The sequence below is a fragment of the Solanum tuberosum genome, unplaced genomic scaffold (assembly GCF_000226075.1).
Source record: "Solanum tuberosum cultivar DM 1-3 516 R44 unplaced genomic scaffold, SolTub_3.0 scf00350, whole genome shotgun sequence".
NCBI lineage: Eukaryota > Viridiplantae > Streptophyta > Magnoliopsida > Solanales > Solanaceae > Solanum > Solanum tuberosum.
The window spans coordinates 79,777-100,386 of NW_006239274.1; the positions used below are offsets into that span (position 1 = coordinate 79,777).

Sequence of the window (20,610 nt, forward strand, 5' to 3'; positions counted from 1 at the left end):
ACCTGGAGATGCAAATTCTGTTGGAGCGCAAGCAGAGGAGACAGTGTCTTTGTGAGCATTGGTGGTACCTGCCTTCGGGATAAGTATGGGACTCAGTAAGTCGTGGCTAAGAGGAGGAGAAGGAATAGTGGATGGTGTTGGGTTTGTTGCAGTTGAACCTTCCAACGCAAGTGTTTTACAAGTTGCAGAAACATTTGAAAAAATATTTTGGTAAGGAAAACTATTTTCAAAACAATTCACGTCACGAGATTAATAGATTTTATAAGATTTTGGATCAAAACATTGATGACAATGATGAAGTAAAGAGAATCCTAAATATAGACAGGGTGTTGATTGGGGCTCTAATTTATTTTTAGAATAAGGTTTGAGCCAGGGATAGCAGAGACACCCAAAGATTTTTAAAGAATAGTAATCCAGATCTTGACCAAACAATAGTTGAAATGGTGATTTATTTTGTAAATGTGGGGTAGGCAAATGATTTATGAGATAAGCCGCATGTTGATAGGCAAAGGACCAAAGAGTCGATGGAAGTGATGCTTCATGAAGTAAGGTTCTAGCCCTTTCAATAATATGCCTGTGACGGCGTTCAGCGAGAGCAACTCTTTGGGGGGTGTACGGAGGAGATACAAGATGTTCAATACCCTGAGATCTTAGATACAGATCAAGATTTTTATATTCGCCACCACCATCTGTGTAGAGAGAAAGAACTTTCGTATTAAAACGACGTTCGATTAATGCTTGAAAGTTCTGGAAAAGGTTAGTAACCTCACTTTTATTTCTTAAAGTGTAAAGCCAGGTGTATTTGGTATAATTATCCACAAAAATACAATAATATAATTTATTGTCAATCGATTGAACTGGAGAAGGACCCCATAAATCACTAAAGAAAGGTTGGGTACATGATAAAGTGAACTGCTGAAAAGGATGGCGATGAGCCTTATTCGAAGAACAAGAATTACAAACTGAAAATTTGTCTCGCGAGCACGGTAGCTAGAATTTATTCAAAATAAAATGTAAAACTCTTGAATGTGGATGATCCAACCGACGATGCCAAGTGAAATTGGTTGTGGTGGAGGAAGTCAAATGCGCTTTAGGGGGAGAGATGGAGGTTAAGTCCGGCCACTCATAGAGACCGTCTCTACTCTTATCGTGCACCAACGGAGTCCGCGTTTCCAAGTCCTTCACAGAAAAATGAAAAGGAAAGAATTCAATAGAGGTTAGGTTATCTTGACAAAAATTTAGAGACAGAGAGTAAATTGCATTTAATGCGTGGAGCACAGAGAGTGTTAGAGAGTTTAAAAGATTTATTTGATGCATTTAAATGAGTAGAACCAGTGTGGGTTATGGAGATTTTGTTACCATCACCCATAGAGACTTGCTCCATGCCATTGTTTGCCTGCAGATTTTGGGGTGTGGCAGTGATGTGATGAGATGCTCCCGAGTCGAGAATTCAAGGATTTTCTGACGTGTTCAAGCCTGACACATAGTTGGCCTTGGCCTCAAAATGATTGTGAGACTGCGAACGACAAACGTTTGCAACATGACCGGGTTTGTTGCACAGCTGGCAGCGTAGACCATCATAAAAGTTCTTGTTGGTCGAAGATCTCCTCTGATTGGGTGAGGTGAAGCGACCGTTGGACCGCCGTTGTTGGTTGCTACCATTGTTATTGTTGGGGCGACGATTGCTGCGATAACTTGAATTACCATATTGGTTGGATGTAGCAGTAGCAACAATAATTTGGGTAGGAACGCTTTTGGACTCCTCATGTCAAAGAAAAAGTTCATGGTCCTGAAGCTTTTCGTACAGTTCTTCATATGTTATAGGGGATCCACGAGCACGAATTGCAGCAGAAATACCATGAAACTCTGCACCCAGACCACTAAGGATCTTTACTATAAGTTCAGAGTTAGTGGCGGGGGCACCAACAATAGAGAGTTCATCAGCAATAGAGCGAACACTTTGCAAATACTCGGTGACTGGTTGGGAGTCTTTGTTCAGACGCATAAGTCGATCACATAGACTGAAAATTTTGGTTTGAGACTTATTTGCATAAGCGGTGTGCAGGGCATCCCAGGCTGTCTTAGCTGAGTTAGTAGCGGCAACCGTTGTAGCAATTGTTGGATCAACCGATGCCATAAGTGCGTTTTGAATGAGTTGGTCTTGTCGAAACCAAAGAGAAAACGCAGGATTGGCACTAGGGGCTGTGCCAGTTGTGATAGTGCGAGATGGGGAAGGAGTAGACCCATCGAGATGACCATAGAGATCATGACCATGCATAAGCATGAAGAATTGTGCCTTCCACGTTGCAAAATTGTGACTGCCATGTAATTTTATGGGCAATTGGGATGCAGGGTTAAATTTAACGATCATTGCGCCGACGTTGTAATCAACATTAACAACGCGAGTAGTGTCTCCCATTTGTGGAGGGGTGGGTGGAAGAGAAAAGAAAAAAAAATAGATCTTACTCTTTAGAGTATATTAGGGCTCTTGATACCATATAAAAGCAAGAGATCGATTCATATTTCATTGATCCAATATTGTGTTAATATACAAGAATGGACTAACTAATTGCCTAAACTAACTCCTCTTAAAGAGGAGTGCTAAACGTACTAGACTACTTGAAGAGATATAGCAGTGGTAGACTACTAGCTAAGGAATATGTCAAACAATAATCAACTAAATATAATAATTAACTTGTGCTTTAATAGAAGGGAGGTGACAACCCAACGTGTCTCTTGAAAGGTGGACGACCCAATTTGAACTTAAGATGTCACTTTGAACGAGGTGACAACCCAATGTGTCTTGTTGAAAGGCGGACGACCCAATTTGAATATAACATGTCACTTGAAGGGAGGTGACAACCTAACGTGTCTTTTGAAAGGCAGACGACCCAACTTGAGCTTAACATGTCACTTTCAATGAGGTGACAACCTAATGTATATTTTTGAAAGGCGAACGACCCAATTTGAACTTAACATGTCACTTTGAACGAGGTGACAAGCCAATGTGTCTCTTTAAAGGTGGACGACCCAACTTGAATATAGCCTGCCACTTAGAGGGAAATGACAACCCAACGTATCTCTTTGAAAGGAGGACGACACAATTTGAACTTAACATATCACTTAAACGGATGTGATAACCCAACATGTCTCTTTGTAAGGCAGACGACCCAATTTGAACTTATATGAATGGTGTACAACAATATGTGCAAAACAATTATTAGTAGCAACTGTAATATAAATGCAACATGAATTATGCAAACATGGCCTTTTATGAACAATGAATAAGGTGATTAAGTTATGCCACATTTCAAACAGAATAACATCATTAATATAAACAAAATATCAATTAGAATGGAATAAAAAGTATCATTTTGAACGGTATGACACACCAATTTTAAAAAGCATCACTTTATTTAAATAAAAAAATATTTTTTTTATAAATTTCATTTTGAAAGGTATGATGATCTAAATTTAAAAAGTTATCATTTTGAAGGGTATGCCAACCCAATTTTAAAAGATGTAATTTTGAAGGGTATGACGTCCCAAAAATAAAAGAAATCATTTTGAAGGGTATGACGGCCCAAAAATAAAAGATGTCATTTTGAATGGTACGATGACCCAAAAATACAATTTTAACGATGAAACAGTCCACAAAGTTACTTTGGAAAAGTATCAACAATGAAACGGTCCACAAAGTTGGTTTGGACAAGTATCAACGATGAAACAGTCCACAAAGTTTGTTTGGACAACTATTGAAAAGTGGGTGTCAACCCATTTTTTTATGAACAATGAAACATCTTTTAACTTGGTTAGTGCCAACAATACTATTGCACAAAAATTCCTCACTATTCTTTCTCATTCAATAGAAATTAACTTCGAGGTAATTCCTATATATTCATGTGATACCTCATTTGTACTTAAGTAACGACAAGATTGTTCATCTTGCTACAAGCAAAGGTTTTGAACTAGACCTAACAACATGTTTCAAGTGTCCTCACCACAAAGAAAGACCCAATTTGCAAATATTTAAAGTATTTTAATTTGGGGGGATTTTGGCAAAATTCACTCACACTTTAAAAGTTTTCAACGCATGCAATTATGATACCATAGGCTTGACCTTCATGTAAATCTCCACTAATGTGAGAACATTTAAAATGAGATCATGCATGGCTTGTTATTGACTTGTAATATAGGCTTAGGGTCGGGTAGGATGTTCATTTGGGAAAAAATAACTTAATTCCTTCTTAAACATTGTACTCAATCTGTGATTTGAACATTTGTTACGTTTTAGCATTTCATCCTCTTTGCTGTCCCTTTTGTTTTGTACTTTTTGGCTTCTTTTTATGCTTTGGTTGTCTGAATTTTCCCCTTTTCTCCTTTTTTTTTGGAATTTTCTTCTTCTTTTGTTGAATCTGGCTTGTTTGAACTCATGGGATTTTTTTTTCTTTCTTTTGAAGTCATTTTTGTATTTCTTGAGTTTCAGGGACTTTGTAACTTTTGTCTTTGACAAGCTTAAACTTTGGATCTTCTTCTGTAACATTGCATATCTTCTGTGCGCTCATAAAACTCAGGCCAAAAGAGGGATAGTGCGTATGAACACTCAGAAAGGTTATAAGCTAAAAATGTGGTTGTCCAAAGAAAATGCTTAAGGCTCAAAGTTGGATATACGAAGGTTAATGTCATTTGGTATGCTTTGAAAGGCACAAACGGGTCAAAGAAGGTCTACAATCATTTCTCAAAATCAAACATTACTCAGGATTTCACCTCAACAACATTCAGGCCAACTTATAGATAAAAAAAACAACACAATTTAATTTAATCAAAAGCTCACCACACAATGCACATGAAATAATGACTCTGGTTTTGTTCTTATCTCAAAGGTATGCAAGAGAACATATTCAAGTGTTACAAAAGTATGAATGAGAGGTTCCAAAAGAATCTATGGTTTAACAAGAAGTCCATTTTCTCTATTGTACCAATTATTTTTCATCTGCACACTCGATCTATGTTGGAACTAACCAAATAAAAAAATAATTTCAAAAATATAAACATTTTAAAAAGAATGAAAAAATAAATAATCTTTTGAATAATGAATACCGAACCCAAAAAGGGATGCCTACGTATCTCATTGATGAGAATCAAGTTTGTGTAGTTCGTTCGGATATGACATATAAATATGTTTTGAACAACAAATGAATTTTGGAAAGAAAAAAAGGATCGAAATGAAAAACCAATGAGTAACATTGAAGGGCGGTCAACCAAAATTTAACCAAAATTCTTTTTTATTATTTAAAGGAAAAGTAACATTGAAAAGTGGAAAACCCAACTTAAAAAATGTCAAAAATTTTATTTTAATTTTTGAAAGGGAGTAATTGAAATGTAAAATTCATGAGTCACATTGAAGGGCGGACAACCCAAATTTAAAAATGTCAAACAAAATAATCTTTTTAAAGGAATGTAAGATAAATAAAATAAAAGATATACAATGAATATAACATCATGTACAAAAATTAATGCAAAGGTATAAACCAATGTGGAGTGATGCCCCTATAAATCTGGTGTTAGAGTAAAACTTTGGTTTTCCTTCAAAATTTTGCCCTTGTTTCAGCTTTAACAACCTCTGGTATTCAATCTTGTAACAACTATCTCCTTTGTGAATTTTTTGGAGACCTCCTCAAAATTTTTTGCCCTAGTTTCCGCTTTATAATAATGGAAAGCTTATGGGAAACATGACCGATCCGTTATGGCGCCTACGTATCCCGTTGAAGAAGGAATGAGGTCAAACGTAGTTTCAACAAATTATGATTTGAATAGAGATTGGACAAAGATTATGAATATTTTAAAACTAGTTGACCAAGAGTGGTTGTTTGAAAGACTGGTGCCCAAGCGGACAACTTGGTGGAAATTATGGCAACCATTGGATGCATGACCAACGGATAAATTGCGACGCATTTCGAAAAGGGTTGGCTATAAAAACACCAGTTGTGGGATTGCAAAACCGTTCTTTAATATAAACGATTGATGACAAATGATGAAAACTTGTCATGAAATACAATGCTAATATACATATAATACAAACAAATAATGAATGAATAATAAATACAATATACAAATAAACAACAAAATATACAAGGTATAATGTGTAACATAATAAAAGAATAGTCTCCTCGATTTGAAAAAATGAAGTCATAATGGTTAGAACTTCTAAAGTCCCTAGCAGAGTCACCATTTTGTTGACATCTTCTAAGAGGACGCAACGTTGCGGTGACTCACAAAAATAATAATCAATTATAAAAGAATAAATGAATTTTAAGGGAAAAGGGACTCTTCACCTAATTCTAAGAAAAATAAGAACCTAATTAATAAATTAAATAAAACATGTCTACAAAATCAATAGATTCTAGGTAAAGGTTCAAGTAATTCCGAAGGAAAGGTATTAGGCATCCTTCGAAATCCACGACGATGAGTCCCGACTGAATTTATTTCTTTAAATTAAGGAGGATAACAACAATAGACAAGTATAATAAAGATTCATTATACACAAATAATAAAATAAAATAATATTATAAGAAACGACCTAATTTTGCCTATCATCAATATACAATAATGAATAAACAATATCGTTCAAACTTCATTCGAATAGCTTCAATGGGAAGCACTTCGGGTACCTGTAAAGACACTTATTGAAAGTGTTGGTAATAAATAAATATGAAATAAATAAATTAAAGAATAACTTAAAAATAAAAATCCGTCTTATTAATAAGGGAGACCTTGAAAATCGATGGTAATTTCTTCATCAGCCAATTTAACATACAAAATAAATGAACTTAAATTAAATTTATGTCTTCAATAATGGGGAAGCTTGCAAAACCGACGGAGAAATTTTCTTGTTCTCCAATTTTAACATACAAAGAATATGAACCTAAACAAGATTTCTGTCTTTTAAAATGGGGAGGCCTCCAAAACCGACGAAGAGATTTTTTAATTGACCAATTCTAACAAATAATATCAATCACAGTAAAATAGTAAAGATATGAAAACAATATAAAACATTTGTAATAAAGTAAAAAATAGAGCAAATTATCAAAAACTCGAATAAGTAACTAAAAAATTTAATCTACAAATAATGATAAGCCTAGAAATAAGAAAAAAGGTGAAAAATGTGTAAAATAATAGTAAAATAAAACTCTAAAATAAATTAGCATAAACAAAGAAAATAATATACAGTTAATCAAAAATTGAATATAATAAACAATATTTAACAAAAAAATAAATAGAGTAGTGCATATTAATGACAAAATTAATCAACAGAAACAAGATTAGCACACAAACCTCTTGAAAACTCAACACCACACAAGTTTAGTTCAACGAAAATAGTAAAATTAAAAATAAAACAGAGCAACAATAAAATGGGGTTGCCAGGATCGGAACTCGGGCGGGATAACTATTATCAACACATGCTCACAAATAAGGATAAAAATTATACCATGATAAACAAAGCAACCCTGAAAATACACAACATATAGGTCATTGAAAACTTGCAAAGCAAAATAAGAGCAAAAATAATGGAGGTAAAAGAACTCACCAACGCTAATGGTATTTTCCGGTGATGTGATGGTGTTGGGTTTGTTGGGGTGTGGAGGTTAGTTCTGTGTTGTTCTCCGGTGGGTGGTGGCGTTAGCTTGAGTAGTGGTTTTGGGTGCGGTTTTAGGTGATTTTTCGGTGGTACCTTTGGTGGTGAAGCTTTGGCGTTGGTCGATTTTAGTGAGGTTTTGGGTCTGATTGGAGATTGTGAATAGAAGAGGGAATGATGATGGTTTTGGGTCGGAGTTTTCCGGTGATAACTGGTTGTTGTTGGCAGTCGGAGACGAGGTAGGGTTTCAGTGGTCTGTTCGTTGGTTTATGGTTGATTTTTGTTTGGAACTGGTAGATTCATGGGTGGTTTGCCGCTGGGCTGTGGGTCTGTGTTTGGTTACTATTGAAGAGATTTAGTGCTCGTTGTAAATGATGATTTTTTTTGGAGAATTAATGATGGCGAGATGGTGGTTTCTGGTGGTTGTTTACTGTAAAAAGAATGGGAAAAGGGGAGAGATGCGAGCAGTTGTAAATGGAGAAGGAAGAAGGGTTTCTGTGTGGTGGGAGAAAATGGAGAAACGGGGTGGGGTTTAGATTGCCGGAGCTTCTTCGAATTCCGGGGTTGTGGCAGCCTGTCACGACCCAGGGGTTCCCCCTAGATGTAACATGGTATACAAGATCCCGATAGGCCTCATACAAGCAGCCACTTAGCTTTCATAGTCAAGATAATAGAAATCGATAAGATTTAAAATATTATTTTAACATAACCAAAAATTTCAAAACAAAGCGGAAGTCTAAACCATTGTCTCAAAAACCATCTAATAAAATAGAATCCCGGGACGTAGCTTGTACATCTATGTTAAAAACTTGAATTGAAATGAACATAAGGAAAGTAGTGGCCAAATCCTTGGATGAATGAGGACTCACCAATCTTCAACTCTTCTTCTACTATGATCCTAGCAACGGAGGTGAGATTCAGGAAAGTCAGATCCTACATTTTGATAAGGAATGTAGGCAAGAGTATGCGTTAGTACAAAAATATACTAAATATGATAAAATGCATAAACATAACATAAAAGTTAAACAATATAAGTCATGAAGCATCATCAATGCACATTATAGATCATTTCAACATGTAAGGGGTACTTCTTGAAGTAACCTTGACTCGCCCTTAGTCAATACATTGGTAATCACCTTTAGTCTTACTCATAATGGAAGGAAAACTCAAGCAACAATTCAAGCTCATCATCTATCATAACATTTTATAGCTTATCTTTTAAAGGACATGGGGAATCGACTCTTGCCTTCTTATAAAGGGTCATGGGTAATCACCTCTTGTCCTTTCAACTTGGGATCATGGGTAATTGCCTCTAGTCCAACTTGCATTATAGGAACGTGAGTATTCGCCTCTAGTCCTACTTCAAGGAATATTGGTAATCACCTCTTCTCCTTCATTTTAAAGGTCATGGGTAATCGCCTTTTGCCTCATCATTTTCATAGTTCATTAACTTAGATTATTTTAGGTGGGAAATCCTTTGAATAACTCATGTGGGAAAATCCATTCCATAACAATCACATTAGTAATCAATAATTAATAACATATGCTTCACTCTTAAAGCAATTCTTATCATAAATCATCACCTATGCTTCAATATCAAGGGAATTCATATCGCATATTATTTATCCTATAAGAATACACATATATCCATAAATTCTCCTTTCATAGAGTAAAACCCATTTTGAATCAATTTCTTTATAGAAACATGTTTTAAGCATGGGTACATGGAATTTCATCTTAATAGCATAGAATCCTATCAATTAATACATAATCAATAATAGTTAAATCAATTGAATCAACATTCATAAGAACCAATAACTTGGAATAAAACCCTAACTCAAATTGGGGAATTTCTACTTTTCAATTTGTAGAACTTGGGGGCTCCATACCTGCAAGGGTTCCACTGATGAAAAGCTATCGTACCTCAATGCCAAGAGCTTGCCTTCAATGATGGAATTTGAGACTTGCTTTGGAACCCTAGGTTGAACCCTTTTTCTTCAAGTTTTCTAGAGAGGGAAATATCTTGAAGAGGAAGAACTTGATCTTCTTTGGTAAATTTAAGAGAGTGAATTGAATGGATTGAATTTGGGGTTAAAAATACTTATATAGGGATCCTAGGAATAGGCAAAACAACATAGCATTGTTGTAAAGAAATCTGGAAAAGACCCAAAAAGCCTCTAAACTTACATCTCACGACCCCCCCGACATGGTGCCCTTCATGAGCCGTTAAGGATCACACGGGCGGTGGTAGTAGCCATGGTCCTTGACTAGTGGTTTGGAAATCTTTACCCAAAATCTCACTTACCTCACGACCCACTGCACGAGCCATCTAATGGCTCGTGTAGAGGGTCAGCCTTAAAGTGGCTACGTCTCCTCCTTCACGGGAATCACTATGCTTTGTGGTGCTCACCACGAGTCGTCTAGGTGCTCTTGGGAGGGGAGCCATATATGGCTCAACACTTTAAGCCTTCACGAGCTACACCATACCTCGTGGTGCCCTTCACAGCTCGTCTAGGCCTTCGTGAAGGGTGCCCATGCTCAGTCTTGGCTTGTGACATCTCACTTGGTCCCTTGATTAGCCTTCTTGATTTTGAGGTGTTACATTATCTCCCCCTTGGAAACATTCATCCGTGGATGGGATTCTAGAAATCAAATGGAGACAATAATTCTATCATATCAACCCATCATGCATGAAATCACATAAATGCACATATCTGAGGAGGAAACATCAACTCCATGCTAAAGCATGTTCAGTATATCATATCATGAAGTCTATATGAAACTAATACTTAATGCACATCAACATGAGGAAAATCAATCATGTAAACTCATTTTTCTTTTCAGAATTCAAACTTTTCATGAACATGCATAAAATAATGAATCATGGATATAACGAAGACACATGACACCAAAACAAAGAGTAAACCATGAGGAACTCATTACCTCAAGCTAAAATAGGGGTAGAAGGAAAAATATGAGGATATCGGGACATTTGGCCTCGGCCTCCGAAGTAGCACCCTCAACTAACTGATTCCTCCAAAGAACCTTTACGGAAACAACTTCTTTGTTTCTCTACTTCTTAACTTGCAGGTCTAAAATATCTACTGGAACTTCCTCATAAAAAAGATTCTCATCAACTCTCAAACCTTCTAAGGTAACTATGGATGTCGGATCTCCAACACACTTTTACAACAAAGAGACATGTGAAATAGAACTCACCGATGCCAAATCATTAGGCAACTCAAGCTCATAAGCAACCTTCCTAATACGCCTCAAAATATAATATGGACCCACATAACATATACTAAGTTTTCCTTTCTTCCCAAATCTCATTACACCCTTCATGGGTGGGATTTTCAAGTAGACCCAATCGTTTACCTCAAACCCTAGGTCTCTTCTTCTAACATCGGCATAGGACTTTTGTCGACTTTGGGCTGTTCTACACCTTTCTCTAATAAGTCAGATTTTCTCCAAAGCCTCATGGACTAAGTCGTATCCTATCAAGGAAACTTCACCCACCTCAAACCAACCTATAGGAGATCCTCACCTCCTACCATAGAGAGCTTCAAATGGAGCCATACCAATATTAGAGTGGTAGCTATTATTATAGGCAAACTCAATCAAAGGCAAATGATCATCCCAATTACCCTTAAAATCAATGACGCATGCTCTCATCATATCCTCCAAATTTTGGATAGTACACTCCGCTTGCCCATCGATTTGTACATGAAAAGCCGTTCTAAGTTTAACACGAGTACCAAGACCCTTTTGGAAATATTTCCAAAACTAAGAAGTGAATTGAGTACCTCGATCGGATATAATGGAAAAGGGCACTCCATGAAACCTTACCATTTCCCTCAAATACAACTTTGCAAAATCTTCCACTGAATAAGAAACCTTGACGGGAATGAAATGAGCATATTTCGTCATTCGATCTGCTATAACCCTAATTGATTCATATTGTCGACGGGTACGAGGCAACCCTACTATGAAGTCCATATTCAAATCTTCCCATTCCCTAGTAGGGATACTAATGTCTTGGGACAAACCTCCCAGTTTCTGATGTTCAAATTTCTTTTGATGACAATTAGGACATTTAACCACAAATTCTACAATGTCCTACTTCATCCTATTCAAGCAATAGATCTCCCATAAATCACGATACATCTTCGTGGCTTCCTAGTGAATGGAATACCGAGAATTGTGGGCTTCTGATAAGATTTGTTCCCCCAAGTCATCAATATTGGGAACAAAGAAATGACCTTGGTAATGAAGCACACGATCTCCCCCTTGAGAGAAAGCCTCAACGGAATTTTTAAGCACCATTTCCTTCAATTCAACTAAGGACGGATCAAGAAATTGCTTAGCTTTCACATCTGCCACAAAAGACGATTCTAAACCATTTTGAACCACAACACTACCCTTGGTGGAGTACATTAACGAAACACCCAATCCGGCTAATCTATGTACATATCGGCAAAACTACCCCTTGATAATCGATGAAGAGCATCCACCACTATATTTGCTTTACCGTGGTGATAGAGAGCACACATATCATAATCCTTAAGTAACTCAAGCCACCTTCTTTGGCGAAGATTTAGATCCTTATGATTAAACACATATTGTAAACTCTTATGGTCGATGCAGACATCTACATGAACACCATACTAGTAGGGCCTCCAAATCTTTAAGGCAAAAACAACCGCCACTAATTCAAGATCATGGGTAGGATAATTCTTCTCATGGATCTTAAGTTACCCTGAAGCATAGGCAATGACTTTCCCATTTTACATAAGTACGTGATTAACGTTTCAAGGACACTTCATCCAATTCTAAGTGTCATAGATGGCTAGTCAGTATAAACCCAACTAAATGAGTTGGGGTCGATCCCACAGAGAGTAGCTTTCTTTTGAATTAGAATATGAGAGTATGACAGTGACCTTTGCAGTTGAACCAACACCACACTTAAGAGTCTATCAGTTAAACCTCCCAAATATCGTTACCAACCCACTTCAACAATCAACACGGAATAATCAAATAACGAGATAACGCTTGGGTGATTTGACGAACAGCTGTTGAATTCAATACAATGGGTGTACATCATTATGAACAATGTTAATTCGTCGTGGGTAGAATGGACTATAAGTGAAGCAATTTTCTCTGGAATAATTATTTTATTTTTGTTGAATTCTCTCGGACTTCAACACTCTCCATAAGATGCACATCCCACTTTCTCATCAAATCTACTCTTTCGAGCTAGATACAAAGGGTGAATCTCAAGTTTCATTTCCTCAAGCTGAAACCATCATGACCCACTACTAAGGATGCCAAATTACTACTTTGGTTCTATATTTCTCTCTCGAGCAAACACAAAACTCTGAACTATATTACACTAAATATTCAATAATGAAATTAAACCACAATAATAATTTAGACCCACTTCAAATTAACACCAAAATTTACTAATTGATAACACCAATTTAGTCAAATGCAACAATTGGTCACATTGTCAAACCCCCAAGGTTAGGGTTGTAGACAATCATAGTAAAGAGATGGAATTCAATACCTGCCACTTTTTCCATAGCTGGGTAAATGAAATTCGAAAGTCAAAATTTAATAATATCTTCTCTATTACAAAACCCAATGAAAAACCTTGCTAAAATCACTTGAAATCAACACTAGTAGTGTTTTTTCTCTGTATCTTTTGTTCCTCACAATTTCTAAATGCTTTCTCTATCTTGCAAAAGTCAATTTATAAAAGTGTGGTGTGTGACTTTTTGGGACCAATCGGCGAGGAAAGTCGGGCATCGGTGACCGTTTGGCGACTCACCAATCGTCCTTTCGTCTCGCCTTCATTCTTCACCTCTTCTTCATCCATCTACTGTAATTTTAGGCGAGCCAGATCGAGATCATCGTTTCATTCCGTGATGCGCCCTTTTTTCTTTTGACTCGCCTATCAGTGTTTTTTTGGATCTTCATCAGTACCTTTGGCGACATGGTCATCCTTCGCCGATGGGATCGGAGTTGCGGCAATTGAGACTACTGCTCGCCAAAGTTACTCCTAATCCAGCCTCAGAGTTTTGTAATTTTAAGCGGTAAAAGAGCCACTTGGCAATTCGCCGATTTATCTCGGCGATCATCAAGCTTGTTTTTCCTCTTCTTTTCTTCAGCTTGTGTTGTCCTTGTAGAATCAAGGGTTTTACATCAATTATTGGCACAAATTAAACATTTGAGGACACTAACTCCATAAAAACAAAGCCCTAAATGAGTCCAAATCTCGGACTCATCAACACCCGCAACTTAAACTTTTGCTTGTCCTCAAGTAAAACTCAAGTTCAGCAGTTCAAACAGGATGTCTCAAATAGTGCTACAAAAGACTCAATCATGAATGCACACAACAAGATTCAAATTACTCATGCAAAGATCAATTGTGCTTTCAAAGTTTCAAGTTGTGACTCACCATCATCAAAGAATTTCAAGTTCACAATACTTGCTGCAAATGCAAGTTCAAGCTCCACAAAGGTACTCAAATGCCCTCACACAATAATGATTCCATATTCACACACAATTGTTTAACAAATAATTTTAGAATCACATACAACTCTCACACTCACAAAGATGAACATATGCATGACTTCTCCCATAGGTTTGCCCTTATTTTCCAATCAACACTCGTTTTTTTATAGAAGGGTTTCTTTTTTCTCAAAACCATGGATCAAGGGAGACTTCTTTGCACTTCTTGATTTACCTTCTCTTTTCACCACACCCCCAACTTAGGCTTTTGGTCTAAGTTGGCTATTAAAAACAACCACACTTCATGAAGATTATGGGTGAACGGACAAAGAGGGGTTACAATTTCATCATGTTTCTTTCAAGAAAAGGTTAAAGCTCATAGGGTGTTCAGGAAAAGTTCACACATCCCACAAGGTTGGCCACAAAATTGGTTTATTGTCAAATTGGTTTACTCTTCAAAATTGTTGCCTAAGATCATTTCAAGAGCTTACATTACTTAGTCAACATGACCAACATAATAAATTCTAGGTGTCATCACACAAGGTTCACAGTAAGCTCATCACACAACGCATTGACACCAATATCAAACAAGACTCCACACTTTTGCTAGTGTGCAATGCTTATGACAAGAAAATCCATTCGATAACTGGCTAGTCACAAAGAGATGTAAAACATTTACATATTATCTATGCAACTTTATTTGGCCTCTTCGTAGCTGCACATTCATTTTTGTTCGATTAAGAGCACTATTTAAGACATCATTATTGATCATAACCGATACTCAAATTTATAACTTTTTCAAAAAAGGAAGGGACTCACTGAATTGAACACACACACCCCCACCAAAAGCATTCAACATTGTCCCCAATGTGAGTAGAGAACAAACAATAACAAAAATGAAAAATAAAGATAAACTACTGGTATGTAAACATGCAGAGCAAGGTGACAAGGAATCTTCACTAGGCGCCCATTTGGCGAGAATCTTGAAACAGTCGCTGAACTACTCAACGATTCGCCCAATGGTCTGGCTATCACCCTTATTTCCAGTATGCATCACACTTAGAGAGAGGAAAAAAGGCGGAATTGAAAGAGTTCGTCGAACAGGTCGGCGCTTTGCATAATGGACTTGCTACCCCGCCGAAAGACCCACTGGTTAGGCTGTCAGAGCTGGGGCAGAAGGGCAGAGAAAATCGAGTCACCCAATCACTTCGGTGAGTCACCCAGTGATGCAGATTCCCCGCCTAATGTTTTAGTATCTCAACTCCATCTTTAGAGTCCAGAAGGTGGACTATGTTGAGCTCGCCGAACAGATTAGGCGATTCGCCAATGGTGTCTGCCATTGCTTGCACCTGCAAAATCAACACACATTATTTGAGTTACTAACACTTGGGTTCTCTCCCAAGAAATACCTTTTTTAACGTCGTGGCACGACATGGAAATGCTCTCAAACATCTTCCAGATACATCACCTTAATCAGAGAAGTCTCTTGGCATTTGCCAAAGTACAACTTCAAGTGTTGCCCATTCACTTTGAATGCAAGTCCGTCTTTGCCATCGACTTTAATAGCACCATTTGTGAACATCCATGTTACTCTAACTGGACCAGACCATTTGGATTTGAGCTTTCCCGAAAAGAGTCTGAGTTGAGAGTTACATAGTAACACCCAATCTCAAACTCTGAAATCCTTTTTAAGGATCCTAGAATCATGCCACTTCTTCCTCTTTTCCTTGTAAAGAGCTAAACTTTCATAAGCCCTGAACCTGAATTCGTCCAACTCATTTAGCTAATGTACTCTCTCTTTTGAAGTATTTGCCGAGTCCAGATTTAGAGCGTTCAATGCCCATAATGCTTTGTGTTCTAATTCAACTGGTAAATGGCAATATTTTCTGATGACTAGCTGATACAGAGATATACCGATTGGTGTTTTGTATGTGGTGGATACGCCCATAGAGCATCATCAAGCGTTCGAGACCAATCAGTTTTATTTGCATTCACTGTCTTGGCCAGGATACTCTTGATCTCCCGATTTGACATTTTGATTAACGTTTCAAGGACACTTCATCCAATTCTAAGTGTTAACAATCTCTAGTCAGTGTAAAACCCACTAAATGAGATGGGGTCAATCCCACAGTGAGTGGTACATGTTTGAGAATCAATTAGGAAGTACGAACATGGTCAAATCAGACATAAGAATAGAAATTATCGAATAGAAACATAATTCAAATTAGGGGGTGACACGAATGTCAAATAAGGGGGTTTTCGTTTTAATTATCAACTACAAACATTGTTAAATAATACGAAATACGATAATGAGACGGGTTCTTGGGATGTGATCGATTATAGGCTAATATAGACAAATGGGTAATTTTAACTATTAGAAAATAGCTAGATATTAGTGAGTAAGCTAGGCTATATAGGAGGTAAACTTTCTCTCGAACAATTCACCCCGAATCAAGTCGATTTATCTCGAACATCAACAAGCATGCAAAATAAGAACAGCCCACACCTTAGTTCATTCACTCTCTCGAGCTGAATGTGTGGAATTAGGTTAAGGATTCACTATCTTGAGCTGAATGTGTGGAATTGGGTTAATGATTCACTTTCTCGAGCTGAACACGTATCAACCCAATACCCACATACCATCAATCAGAAAGCTTACTTTTAAAATCTCTCTGTAGCAAACCAAAAACACAAGGGTAGAACTGTATTTGCAACTACAATTCTTAAATTAAACCATAATTAATGATTGAAACCACTTCTAAATAACATTTAAAGTAGCAATTAGCAATACCCATAAACTAAATCAGCCCATAATCACATAATCACATCCCAAGAATTGGGGTTTTAGCTAGACATTATAAAAAGATAAAAATCGTTACCAAATTGAGTTTCCATCAACTGGGTAAGATTGATTTTGTCTTTACAATGTTCAAAGTCGAAGAATCTCAAAGACCCACATCTAATTTCTCATAAGTGAAAAACTTCGATTCTTCAAAGCTAAGGAAAACTAGAGAAAACTTGTCTCTCAGTTCAAAACTTAATAATAGAATAAAATATTATGATATCATATACAGTTCTATTGATTCAAAAATGTATTTATAGTTGCCAAAAATGTATTCCGAAGAGTCACTCGGCGAAGTAAGTCAGGCTCACCGAACCACTCGGCGATCCGCCCTTTTGTCAATTCCATCGCCCTTTTTTCCTTAGACTTCAACATCCTCATTAACTGTAACTTTGGGTGATTCAACACTCCCTCGTGGAACCACTCGGCGATCCACCGACTTCTCTTTTCTCTCGCCAACTTGGTTCTTTCATTCAGGGTTTGGCCCATTGGAACTTTAGGCGGTCAAACAGCCATTCGGCGACTCGCCAAGTGGACTTGGCGATCACCTGGCTTACTTTTCTTCATTGTTTCAGCTCGCTATGTTCCTTTTTACAAATTACTGTCCTTGCTTTGTTCCTCGATCCATATACATGGAAATCAAGGGTTTTACATCAGTTATTGGCACAAAATAAACATTTGAGGACACTAAATCATTATAAATAAAGTCTTAAATGAGTCCAAATCTCGGACTCATCAACACCCACAACTTAAACTTTTGCTTTCCCTCAAGTAAAAGTCAAGTTCATCAGTTCAAAAAGGATGTCTCAAACAGTGCTACATAAAACTCAATCATGAATGCACACAGAAAGACTCATATTACTCATGCAAGGATCAATTGTGCACTCAAAGATTCAAGTTGTGACTCGCCATTTTCAAATGCAAGTTCAAGCTCAACAAAGGTACTGAAATGCCTTCACACAAAGAATGATTCCACATTCACACACTATTCTTCAATAATTTATATCTCCGGAATCACATACAACTCTCACACTCACAAAGATGAACACATGCATGACTTCACTCGTATGTTTGCCCTTATTTTCCAACCAACATTCGTTTCAGCTCACTCCAGATCAAAAAGGGTTTTTCAAGGCTTGTAACGGGGCTGAGTGTAAATGTATGGTCATTTAGGCTCAGTGGTTGTTATCCTCATGAAATGTTGAATGAAAAACACTTCTTTCCTTTTCGTCAACACTTGCACTCATGCTCAAAATTTCACCCAATTATTTACTTCTCAAGGAATACCGGACACCCCATTTCTTTTGCAACTTTCACAAAGAGATTTAAAAAGTTCACATATTGTCTGTGCCACTTCATTTGGCCTCATCATAGTTGCACATTCATTTTTGTTCGATTAAGATCACTATTCAAGTCATCGGCATTGATCATGATTGTTACTCAAATTTGCACAAGAACAACCACAATCAAACACAACAAGAGGTCGCAAATTTTTTCAGAAAGGGTCAAAACCATTTACATTTAAAATAGGGAGCGACAAGCTTAAACATCCACAAAATAATGTCAAAAACACAATTTACAGCACAAAAACCCAAACAAAAATAATAATCAGAAAAGGTAGATATGGAAATACCTCACCCCACCACAAATAAAATGCAATTTGTCCTCAAATTCAACAAAATACTAAAATTAATAAAAGTGACAGAGAGGGAGGTAAAGAGGGGTTCTGTCTGCACAGTCGCTCCATCTGTCGAGGTATCAATGCCCGGTACCACATCAGCACTTTCGGCTACACTAGGGCCTGCCATAGACGTCTCTGTCAGCGAAGTCTGAATCACTGACTGTATAATCGTCTCCTTAAGGTCAGGCAGGTCTCCATGGATGGTCTCATCTGGTACCTCTATATGCTCTTTGTTTGTCTTTGCCTCAGACTCATCAGTTGCCACCTCTTCCATCGGCACGTCTCTGGTGGTGGCTGGAGGAATCTTAGAAGTAGGCAGGGCATCCACATCATTAACTGTCTCCAGAGGTGAAGTGAAGTCTGTGGACTTCAAGTAGTCCACATCCTTTCTCTAATCAGCGGCCTCGACTTTTAACGCTGTCACCTCTGAAATCACCCCTTGTCTACTCTCACAAGTCTTAACTCTTGCTATGAGAGTGCCAATAGATGCTCGGAGGGGCGTCAGTGCAGCTAGGATAGAACTCTAAATCATCCACGGTACTACATCCTCTAATCGGGTAGCCCTCACATCCTCAGAATGGGCTAAGTACCGAATATTTAGGATCATGGACTGAGTAATCCTGGTGGGGTGGAAAGTAGTAGAAGCACAAGGAACCTGGGAGGAAGTGGAATCATGTGTACCTGAAGGCTCAGAGGCCGGAGTAGGCAAAGGTGCCTCTTCAGGTATCGTCTAAACATCAACCTCCAGGGATGCGTCCACTGAAGGTGCTCTCTTCCCAAGTGTACTGGGCGTCTATATGCCAGATGTTTGTGAAGGATGTGGGAATGACCTTGATATCCCTCATCTCGTCACAAGGAACTCCAGAACGCCGGCACAACTCTATAATAAGGACCGGGAAAACAAAGGACGTCTGGTGTTGTTTGGCCCTTATGGCCATCTCCTGCTCAATGATGACTTCCATATTTAGCGTCTTCTTGGCTATTATGGATCTGAGAAAGGCTGCCTTTGGGTGGCGAAGGATGGACTCATTTTGCGATGGCATGGTAGAGCTGCTGATGAACTCAAACTAGTACCGAGCGGCAATAATCAGGTCCTTCTTCTCAATGGGAGCTCCTGCCTCAATCCACCTCTGGGTGGTATCAGAAATCAAGGTTGTAAGCCAACCCTTTAAATCATCCAGGGACTGCGCTTTATCCAAACCCTCATATGCATACGCAAAACCTATAGCCCTACCAAGTACAGTATGATGTGATCGCTACTGCACCCTGCTTCTTTCCCTCGGACAATAATAGACTTCACCGGTCTGAAAGCACATGCCCTCTTCTTTCCCTTAGGTACCAGGTCACCGTATGCTATGTAGAATTCCCGGACCCATGTACGAATATATAGGCCTCAAGGCCTGGTGAACTGCTCAAACCTGTGAAACTTGAGAGTGTCCCTCACGGTGGAATATCTACCTACTAATCCCTCATTGGATAGTATCTTCTCCTCTAGAATTGTCCTAAACCGGGCGGCCTTTAATTTTTTCAGTAGCCGGGGAGGAAGACCCTGTACTGGTGGCTCTGGGATCACAGTCTGTGCCTGAGCTAGCACTATATCAGCTGTAGAAGGGGTGGCCTCTGGAACTCTCGACGAGTCAGGGCGAGACCTAGCATGGATTTCTGCCCTCCGGGACTGTAGAGGCTGGCCGTCATCAGGCTCAAAAAATGCAGCTTGGGAGTCAAACGACCTCGGGGAGTTGTGCTCCGGAACCTCAAATATGGGCTTCTTTGTCACGCCCCGAAATAAGGGCGTAACTGGCACTCGATACCCTAAAACATCGAGTTACCCATTGAAACATACTAACTAAACCAAAATTATGAGGCAAAAATAGTGGGCAGCACAACCTCTAAAAAGTGAATCCTGGACCCAGAGGTCATGACCTGAAAGAGAATAAC

The 20,610-nt window shown here is 38.1% G+C and overlaps 1 protein-coding gene across 1 annotated transcript; it reads right to left on the bottom strand.

Moving 5' to 3' along the window:
- Positions 1-1,768: 1,768 nt before the first annotated feature.
- LOC107063400 (uncharacterized) lies at positions 1,769-2,419 on the bottom strand. Its single transcript, XM_015315246.1, has one exon. It carries the CDS (start codon positions 2,417-2,419, stop codon positions 1,769-1,771), a length of 651 nt encoding a protein of 216 aa, XP_015170732.1.
- Positions 2,420-20,610: the final 18,191 nt, after the last annotated feature.

Bases quoted from the DNA above. Each gene is read 5' to 3' on its own strand.
- LOC107063400 (XM_015315246.1), bottom strand. From the start codon at position 2,419: ATGGGAGACACTACTCGCGTTGTTAATGTTGATTACAACGTCGGCGCA.